Source organism: Lissotriton helveticus, chromosome 1_1, assembly GCF_964261635.1.
Source record: "Lissotriton helveticus chromosome 1_1, aLisHel1.1, whole genome shotgun sequence".
NCBI classification, from domain to species: domain Eukaryota; kingdom Metazoa; phylum Chordata; class Amphibia; order Caudata; family Salamandridae; genus Lissotriton; species Lissotriton helveticus.
The window spans coordinates 389,388,807-389,399,941 of record NC_136057.1 but is presented as its reverse complement, the minus strand read 5'-3'; the positions used below and the strand labels follow the sequence as shown (position 1 = coordinate 389,399,941).

Genomic DNA, 11,135 nt, shown 5'->3' with positions numbered 1-11,135 from the left:
TTATGCTTTTTCACATTAGAATCGTGAAAAGTCACGTTCCGTGGTGAAATATTCGGCTATTAAATTAATTTGGGTAATGTTACAAAAGTGGCCCCCGCAGAGAAGCAGCAGCACACCTCGAGGTCGTGAAGAGGCAATGTAAACCGGGCGGGTGGGAGAGTAAACAAGCGGCACTTCAAAGGATCGCGAAAGCGATCCAAATGTAAAAAAAAAAAAGCCCGCAGTGGTGTGCGCGGCACGCCACTGCCACCATATGTTTTGAATTATCTCAGCTGTCAAGCCAGGATAAGTCAAAACATATGGCCTCTGGTGCGCGTAACAGACACCAATAGGCCATAGGCGGAGCCTCGCGACCGCCTATGGCCTATTGCGTGTTCTGTTTCAAAACAGCACGCACACCAAGGCCAATTAAATTGGACATTGGATTCCACAAATGCACGTGCATTGTGGAATGCAAGGTCTAAATCCAAAACGCCGGTAAGAGGCCTCTGGGCTCCGCCCACACTGCTGACGCAGTGTAGGCTAGGTCCCGAGACCTAAACACTAAGGTCTGCCTCATTTTGCAGGGGCTGTCAGAAGAAGTTCGGGACCAAACCGTCACACTTCTACAAAGAAAAACTCTTTATTTGTGATGTTCTATTTTTGCACCCTCTCCCTCTTAACAGCATGAAGGCATCAAAGAAAAAGAAATGGAAACACATGTTGGGAATGGTTGATATTTCAGCTGTCCTAATTTAAAACCTGACAAGGAGGACACTTACAGCATTAATTGTATAGGAAATTATGTATATCCCACGAAATGTCCAAATCAGGATTCTTTCCTCTGTTCTGATGACATTCAAACCCTTTGCACACCTCTTCTACCTTAGCGCCTTTCAGATTTCAAGGTAGGTGAGATCTGAGAAATCATTTACTGTCCTAACCGCAAGTTGACTTCGCATGATTAAACATGAAGTTCCTCAATTTCAACAAAGCTTCTTCCATTTGAGTTGACTCCTCAAAATCCACCGCTGGAAGTTCTGCTGAGACTGAATTCTGAGTCCGCCACAATGGCATAGGTCCTCGGTCTTGTGAAGCTGGTCTCTTTCTGTCCATCAGGAAAGTACAAAGTTTCATGAAGCAGATCGCAGACCGCAGCTGTGTCCTCCACATCTGCAAAGCACATAAAAAGAATACAAGGCATCTGCATTAATACCTGCAAAGAAATGAGTCTGTGCAACAATATACAGTGTTGTACTGGAAAATGATGTTCCCACACATGTGCTGAGAAGCCCCTGAGATTTCTCCCTCAATGAGCCTTTGCCCTTTGAATAATTTCAAAGTCAACCAATTGTGTTTGTTTTATTTAAGACATTGTCAAGAAAAACTATACATATTCTCATACAATCATTTACAAATACAAACACAGATTGACAAAGGCCTTAAAAATGTATCTTAGTATTACACAGTTACAAGATTTATATGGTGGCCGATGAGTTTTAATTTAACCGTAAAATGCTACATTGAGCTTGGAAACTTTTTAGGGCCCTAAATGTAATTCAATGTTTAGTTTTGTATGTTATTTTAGGGTGTTTTATTGTTGTTAATGCTTATGGCATAACTACAGCAGATCTTCCAAACAACTTCTAGACAGGTCACATCAACAGGAATTCTCCTGTGACCTACTTCAAGGTCTCTCACAGAAGGTGCTGCAGACCTTCTTCTGCATCGAACCAGTGCAGAAATCAAGCATAAGACAGGCAGGGGTTCATGCCAGGTGAAGTAGGAACACCTGGTTTGCGTTGCTGCTGGAAGATAAAATGCACTGCGGTCTCGGATGTTTGGTGCCTCTTTCCAAGATGCGTTGTTATGACTTCCACTGGCAAGTGCTTTGTTCGTAGCCTACTCCTTGCTACTTTCTGGCCTGGAAACTCTTACGGCACATCAGCTACTGAAGATCAGCAGAAACGTAAACTAGGCATTCCTATTTTACTACAAAAACAACAGGTGATGGACAGAATGCAGAACAATGTCATCCATTCACCCCAGTACAGAGATCTGGGCCTGAATCCATTGGTTTTTTGCTCACCATGCCATTCCAGTTTGAACCCAGCCATATGCAAATCAGTCTTGACCCTGTGCTCCATGGGAACAGTCCAGCCTGAACTGCCAAGCCAGGTCCTCCCTGGACTGGAAACAAGCATCCAAGGACCGGTTTCGGGCTTTCAGCCCTCATCAGCCTGGATAGCTTGAATCCAGTGGCATACCCGTCCCACTCGGGGTGACAAATGCAAAAACAACAGGTGATGGACAGAATGCAGAACAATGTCATACATTCTCCCCAGTACAGAGATCTGGGCCTAAATCCATCGTTTTTTTGCTCACCATGCCATTCCAGTTTGAACCCAGCCATATGCAAATCAGTCTTGACCCTGTGCCCCATGGGAACAGTCCAGCCTGAACTGCCAAGCCAGAACCACTTTGTGTAACAAACAGCAAGGCCTGTTAAGAAACGCACAGTCCTGATAACGGCTAGGTGAATGATAAAGTCAAGAAAAACTATACATATTCTCACACAATCGTTTGCAAATACAAACACAGATTGACACAGGCCTTAAAAAGTATGAAAATGTGTCTTAGTATTACACAGCTACAAAACTTATATTGAGGCAGAGGAGTTTTATTTTAACCGTAAAAATGGGCGAAGCGCACCATGTAGCGTAGCCCAATGGGGAACTGTGATGTGGTGAAGAAACTGAAGATCAGAAGGAAATAATGTAATTAACACACAAGCCACAAATACATTGTGGCACCTTCCGTTCTCTCCCTCACAGAAATCTCTAAAAACTATTTGGAACATCTACAACAGAGTTGTCTGAGAAATTAATTTACTGAAGCATTTGATGTAGAAAATATCTGCCTTTTGTGAAGATTTGCAGTAAGCACACACATACTAAATCAGCCTGATGTAAATGTAAATGTAGTTGAGCTTATATAGCGCACAGCTACCCGCAGTGGGTTTCCCGGCGCTTGCTTAGGGAACCCTTTCTGGTATTCCCCTGTGAGATAGCAGGGTATCCACAAGGTGAAAGTCAGGCATCCCGCCGCGAGGGGCCGTTGTGGAGATTAAGCAAGCTATTGCCCAGAGTCGCAGAGTGTGAACCCGTGAGTCGAGGAGGCACCGGGGTGAGAATGATCAAGTCCGTGGAATTTTTAGCCCAAGACCCCGCCGAGGTGGGGAATTGAACCCTGGTCCAGGACCGATCTCAGCTTCCGGGTCTGCTGCCTCTAACCCCTGAGCCACACTTCTCCACAGATAAACAGAGTTTTTAGAACATGTGTTTGATTTTTTGGTGATGGAAAAGAGGACAAGAACATTTTAAAGTGCGACACTTTAGTAATTTGTACAACCACAAATTCCAGAGTTTACAATCTCTTTGATTGCAGGAGACCATTTTTTTCTCTAACATCTGCAGAGAAATGACAGTAAAATCAGCTCCACCCTCTGGATTACTGCAACAGCCTTTATATTACCTTTACCCAACATTAACCAAATCTACATCTGGCCAAGACGCAGATGTGAGATTGGAGGGTGGATTGTGTAAAAGGGGCAATGTCTCACCTCTAAGAAAATCCCTTGGGTAAAATGTCAACAAGGGGATAGTCTGTCAAAATGCAAAAAAACACTATTCAAGGATTTATTTGTGTATCTACATGTTTAGCTAAGCAGAACCATTCAATCTATGTTATGCTGACAATGAAACCGAAAATTTGGCGTAAAGATGCAAAGGTTTTTAATTTAAAAAAAGATATTATGTCATGTCGAGAAACAAGCAAATGAACATGAGATACACTTTCGAGCACGCAATACAAAGTAGTCATAGACAATGGGACAACGTATTGATGAACCCAGGTTCCAGATTTTTTTTGACATGTCTATGATGATCCACTATTGTGAAAAAGAAAATCCACAGAATAATTCACGTAGGTTATTGAGGGTATTGTTGTTTTCATTTAAACAAGAAGCGAAAAAACCATTGACGTTTCGGTCTCCGTCAAAGAATAAATGAGACCGTCCTCAGGGCAGCTTTGCATAGGGTGTGGATGACTGACCCCCAAATGTACAGTATGAGTGGAAAACTGTAGCTCTTTTTCTTGGGTATAGGTGGCAGTTTATTATAGACCTGTCCTTAATACAGAATGGGTGGTTAATTTTTCATCACTTCTTTTGTTCCACTCGCATTAGCTGGATAATTATTAATCACGCTCTGAGAAGAGGCGTCTATTTCTAACTCTGGATTTTAGAAGAAACAATATAGCGGACACCATGGCAGGACTGCTCGGGCCTCTGCCATTCGTTGGCGAGTGCTTCTAAAGAATTCATGAACAACTAACAGAGCCTTCTATATTGACATCAGCACATTTGAATTTAGGAGGTGAAAAGTCTGTACATTTTGTACTAAAATGAATTGAAAGAAAACTCGATTTGTCGTCAGGGTAGGTGATGAGCCTAATAAGCCGGTTGGGTAGGTAGGGATGCTGAGAGTCCCAGGAGAAAGGTGTATGAATGTATAGAGCAAATAGGCCTTAAACTAGTGTTGTAATGGGAAAAGAGCCATGAGTGCCAGGCCCGGAGCACAGCATCAAGCTGATGAATGCGTGAGTGAAAGAGGCCTGATCCAGCAGCCCCGGAACCTTTACAGGCCTTTCCTGGCTGTGACCAAAAAACTCCGAATGCAAGAGGGTTGGAGCCACCAAGGATGGAGCATTGTTTCCTCCCTCCTTTTCCTTTACAACCCTCCTCCATGGACGAGCTACAGCACAAGACCGCCAGATACCTGCATGTTTTTCAGGATTGGAATGAGACCCTTGTACTTACAATGGGGAAGAAGAAGTCCAAGTCAGAGCCGTCCTCGGCAAAAGGGACTCTCACCCATGTATGGAAAGAGCACATGCAGGGATATCAAAGAGTGGTTTGGACTCACTGATAAGGATGGGAAGAGGCCACTTCCTGAGGAAGGTTACTTTAATCTAGAGTGCGTGAATAATTTAAAAAAGAGACCGAAAGACCCAAAGAGCACGATATAATGGCCATGGTTTTCTAAATTGGTAAGAGGAAGCGAACAAGTGTAGCATGAATCAAATTTGGCAAGGAATGACAGAGACTCAAGAGAGTTAGTTGACTCTTTGAGGCATAGGGTTAGGGCTAGCACCCCCTACTGTCCCACCTCCTCCATATCGATTTCCGTAAATTAGTAGGAGAAAATTCAGCAGGAAAAAGAAACAAAGGAGTAGGAGGCTATATTACATGTAATGAATTTTTACATTGGAGCGGTGGACATCAGAGATGCACCAGTGGCAGCGTCTGGAAATATGGTGGTGCTCATGGATCAGCCAGCGGAAGGGGTACCAGCAAACCATGCACATGCAAGCAATTGGCAGAGGAAAACTAGAGGACTGAACACACTAGGTGCAGCGTGAGGTTCACAACAGTGCACACTCCAACTAGTACATCGTTCATACCTTATCCTATTGATGCAAGACATCAATGCAAGGGGACACGTAGTCGGACCAAAAGAAGACAAAAATGCGCTACAACTCGACGCGTGAGAGAACTTGAAAGAAAGCCCGGACATGCTAGATATAGTCCTTAATCTAGTAATATGGACAGCTATAATCTCCAGAATGCATTTTTTCCCCTGAGACAATATCCGGGACCAGGAGCTGGTGGAAGGCTGACTATTCATGTTCAACAGACTCCTAAATATTAAGAAATAATTTCCTGATATATTTGATAATTCCATGAAATTCTGTGAAGAGCTGCAAACCGTGTCTGAATGTTATAAGCCAAACTGAGATGACGTGAATCAATTGTTTTGACTTGTGGTACCTAGTGAGGTCAAAGAGAAAGGAAATTAGCCTCCGCAGCGTTCAGGTGATGCACCTGCTTTACCAACGGCAAAAGGGTTTGTGACTGAAGTGTGGACAGTGAAGACTGACTGGGCTTAAATCAGTAATTGTAAACAAAACAAAGGTGAGTTACAAGCTGATTACTGAGATTGGTTGAAGGAGGTGTTTGAGATATACTCAAGTATGAACACACTCAGCGAGCCGGAGGTGTTGCATTTGTACAAGATCTGTTGCCCAAGGTAGAGGAGCAATTGGGGATAATCTGTATCCGCTGCCAAACAAAGGGGTTTGCTGAATTAGTGTTAGTAGCAAATCACTGAATTACCACACAAGTAAGGGAAAAGGGAGTGTCCGTCAAGAGGGAACTGAGAGACATGGGGTTACAATGAGCACTGCTCTTCCCTGCTAGGCTGAAGGCGGTAAAGAAACAGAACACAATCTCCTACATGGAGCCAGAGGCAGCCTGGGCTTGGACTGAGGAGCAGTCATCTTTAGGTCCCCCAATAGTCCCTGGCGGTGGGAAAAGAAGAACAGGAGAACGCAGCATTATCGGGCAAGACCAAGGGATCAGCCTACTACGAGACTGACTTCAACATCAACACACAGAGAAGGAGTATTGTGGCTGCGGTGGTGTTTGATCCATACTCCAGTGACAGTTCATCTGACAGATGAGATGCAGCTCATTATACAAGCTCCATGCTCTCCTCAACAAACTCAGGTACAGTCGTAAAAAATTACACCCCACACCACTGAAACTTTCCTCAAATGACCTGCAATGACTAGGAGCAGTCTGAACAAATGGGATGCTGTGCTTAGAGTGGAAAGAAGGGGAGTCGTTGAGAAGATCGATCCTTTCAACAAATATGCAGTCGTGACTCCTACACTGAACCAAGTAAGACTCAATGCGGACTGTTTGTTCAGTGTCACCGAGTTTGGGATCCTGCTCTACTTGCTAGGCTTCAGTGGGCATGGGAAGGCATTAGAATAGTTGGCCTACACGGGCAGCTATTGCTTAAGGAGGAGGAGCAGGGGGTCGTAAACAGCATGTCCCTTATCACCCTCCAACGCTGCCCATTCTCCCCACCCCAGGATAGACAATTTTAATACCAGGACCACAGGAACCTGGAATGGCATGAGGAAAATTGGATTTCACACCCTCTCCATTTATTGTTAACACTTTGTTAGTTGTTGGGCACAAGAGAGTTCTGGGTTTTGCCTAGAGGGGGGATGCTCAGTTGGGATTGTTATGTTTTTTTAACAGCTGGTGAGCAGCTTTTTATGCAGCCTAAGGTGATTTCTGAACTGCAGCACATGAATGTTCATGATGTGTATGGGACAGCCAACATGTGCATTTTCAGGGGCTGAGTAGAAACACAGTGAAACTTCTGATGTGAGCTACCTATGGATCAGACTTTGACATATGCCAACCTCAGTGGCGAGTTAAGGGAGCTATACCTTTACAACTGGAATCTTAGTGGATTGAGGAATCCTAGTGAAAGGCACAAAGTTTATGCTTTCCTAAGGAGGTGAAGTGCTCACTATATATTTCAGGAGATGCACCTGATTGGGGTAGAGGGAGGGTGTATTATATGATGAAGAGGGCAAGCTTATTATACATCATACTCTGCGTTTGCCAGAAGAGGATTTATGTGGATTTGTCCAGGGCACGGCAAAGCAAATAGATGCTGAGAATTGATATGTACCTAGAGGGCCAATTGATGGCAAGAATTTACAGTTGATGGCGAGTCCATGGGAGCGGAGGAGCTCCCTCCCGTCCATACACTGCTGCGCAGAAAGCGGAAAAATAAAATGGTAATAAACGATTTTATTACTATTTTATTTTTCTGGCTTTCTGTCAAACAGGGCGGGGCCAGGGCAGCACTGCTGCTGATTGGCAGCAATGACAGGTGGCCCGTTCACTGTGAGTTGCGCATGTCGGTTTGGCCGTAGCAAAGTATCCGGCCAAACCGACATGGGCAATTCAACCACTCCAACCCAGCTATCTTAGAAAGCAGAGTTGGAGTGCAGGCACGTGCCTTCAGTGCTCTTCAAAGACCTGAGGCAGCCTGCTCCAGCCAATACAGACAATTCTCTCATGCAGCATGAGAGCAGTGTCTAGATTGGATAAGGAGCTGTGGGACCTCGGAGGAGTCTGGAGCCTGGTACTGGAGAACATCAAGGACATGCTGCAGGCTCAGGTAAGTGAAACTTTTTTTCCCCATATTTAAATGTTTATTTGTATGCACATGTTTTTGAATTCTAGTTATGTCGACACGCCATTTTGTGGGTCTGCAACCGCCAATGATTGATGGGCTTACATATGCCCAACGCAGGGAAGGTGACATTCCTAAACAGCGTCACTGCACTACTAAGAGAAAATAAGTGTGAGTACTTGCTGGTGGGGAAGGACTTTCACTGCGTCATGAGCAATATCATTGATATTTCACAACTTCCGCTGCTAAATACGGCATTTGTATGATGCACAGAGTCAACAAGTGCGTAGGCTTCAGATTAAATGCAAAATTATGTTTGGAGGGCGGCACACCCATGAGATAGGGAGCATTCTCAATACTCTGTGCTACACATGCTATACACTGTGATAGACATGTTCCACTCCTCAACGCATCTTTGGGCGGTAATCATGGGATAAGAGCTACAAGAGGAGTTCATGGCCAGGACCCTTTCCGACCATAGTCACCTGAGGCAGACACTGTGCTGGGGCACTGAGACAGCTGCAGTTACCACTGCAAGACAGCAACCTTCTGCATTAGAAGATGCCCTCTATCCAGACAGGCCTCTGGGATGCTAAACCTTTTGAAGTTATTGGTATGGGTCAAATTATGTAGCTCTCCATACAACATTCAGTTGACTGGTCAGCAAGAGTTCAGCTCTTGGACATTCCTAATATTCCTGAATTTTAGCTCTCCAAACTCAAGGGTCCACATCACACAGTCAGCAGTCCCCAGTAGAGCTTGTCCAAGCAACTTCTGAACTAGATCAGGAAAGTGAGTCTCCCAGTTGTTGCAATCATGTCCTCATGGGCAAAACTCCAGCAGAGATACAAACAGAGCTTCCACTGTTCATCCGGTAGCCAAGAAGTTTCTAGTGTGGTCGGAAGAAAGGACTTTCTACTTCGGTTGCAGGTTGTCATAGGCACACATCTTTGACACATACACATATGTGGTAAAAGTAAAATAGGTACCACCGAGCTGAAAGCAGATCTAATCACTTCAGGCCAGAGGATGCAAATTTGATAACTGTCACCAGCACGAGCACCAGAGTATAAGTGAGACTCAATGTACTGTTATACTTAAGATATTTGGGACACTACGTTTGGTTGTAAGAATTGAATGCAACTTTCTCAGCTGCATGACATCTGTTTGGAACCGTGGAGAAATACATCCTTTTCTTCAGCTTCATAACTGACCTACATGCAACAGGCAGGTTTCAGTACCCTTTTACCTTTGCGTTACGAATGCCTAGTTAGCAGGATGTTAATACCTTTGCCTCATTTGTAAGAAATGTAGTGACAGGGGCCAAGGTATTTCTCAAGAGTCCACTGGAGCTGGTGCCACCCCAGTTCCTGTCACTACTAACAAATGCCAGTGACAATCGTTCCTACCTACCAATTTTTAAAAAGTATATCAAATCACCACTGAATAATTCTCATGAAAACATATATGCACATAGCACCACCATGTGGTGTATAAATATGTGCCAATGTTTTGTAAAAAAAAAAGGTGCTGGTGCTGGTGCTGAGCACTGGCAAACGCCGGCACAAACTAAGCACTGGATATTAGCCTTATGACTCAACAAGTCAGGTCAGACCCACATCTGTGGAGACTACACTGGGGAAACGAAATGACACCTATTTGGCAGAGCACATTCCTCAGATTTCAGGGGATAACAGAGGTCATAATCCATATGTCCAAACCATATAAAACAGGGGAAACACTATGCAGATGGGATTCCTTGCATTACTATATTTATGGAATTGTGCTCTAAAAAGCATTAACTGACCAATTGTTTCCAAAATATTGCTATGAATTGGAAAAGGTTGGGCTCATTCACTAGCTTTTACCGAAAATTCTATCCATACTTCTACTGAAAACAAGCATTTACATCTACACATATTTTATCTTAACCATTATGATTGGAGCTACATGACACACTACAGATATTAAGATATATCTAAGTGTTTTAGGCATTTCATACAAAAATCAAATGTGATCCTTGTGCTATGGGTTACAATGTTGGTCTACAATTTAAAGCAACATATTTAGAGTCCAGAGTTTCATGTTTCCTAGTTACTTGTTCAATACTTATACAATTTAATTTTTTTACTACAACACACATACATGCACATTGTACATTAGTAGGACGTTGGTTTTTCCCATGAAAGTTTTAAGCGCCTGAGCAAAAGCACAATCACAGGATAACAGGCTGGTTGTGCAGGAGGTCGACCCCCTTACTCGAACACAACTGCTAATGTGTAGAATCCAGTGAAAGCTCTGGTTCAGAGGTAGTGTTCTGTTCGATGTAAGAAAACAATCATATTAACAGAATACGAAGTCTCGATAATGGATGTATATTTATTGAAGGCCTTAGGCTATTCTCTTAATACACTTTCAAGTGTGAAACTCATCACGTTTGAAGAACTGTGGTTAAATAGTACACCAGGTGTTTTTCATTATTGATCTACTTAATGCATTATATCGATTTGTTTCCCACCAGATGGACTGAGCATGTGTCGCTAAATGCAGTTCTTCAAACGTACTAGGGAGACCCACTCCACACCACTGATTATTTTCCCAGTTTAATCAATAAAAACATCTCATCTTGACAAGTTGTTGAGTATTTGTCAAACAAACAACACGTACTTTTCAGATCACGTTTCATTTGAAACACTAGATATTTGACAATTCAAAAATATATCTGCACGAGTATATGTTGTTAATAGTCTCATATAGGTGAGTAAATGTAATCAACAAATATTACCAACATGTCAACATTTGGGACCACCAAAGGGGGAAACTTGGATAAAATAGTCTGAGAAATTTAATTTTACAGTTACTTGCATTAGAAAGCTAATAAAAAAACATTTGTATTTTACAAATCGCGAGTACCCCGTCTAAATTAGGAGGGCTGGAATGCTTAATATTTACAACATTTGATATAATTACGGCTTTTTATGAGGATGCTTGTTTGTGACGACAGAAGTGAACTGCAGTCACTCCTTTGATCAA

At 43.2% G+C, this 11,135-nt stretch overlaps 1 protein-coding gene across 1 annotated transcript in view; it reads right to left on the bottom strand.

Moving 5' to 3' along the window:
• Positions 1 to 597: 597 nt before the first annotated feature.
• ITFG2 (integrin alpha FG-GAP repeat containing 2) overlaps positions 598 to 11,135 on the bottom strand; it is a 706,948-nt gene continuing 696,410 nt past the window's right edge. The window contains exon 12 of the mRNA XM_078673726.1: positions 598 to 1,152. Within this exon, the coding sequence (XP_078529852.1) occupies positions 998 to 1,152 (155 nt within the window). The 3' untranslated portion in view covers positions 598 to 997. The remainder of the gene's footprint in view (positions 1,153 to 11,135) is intronic.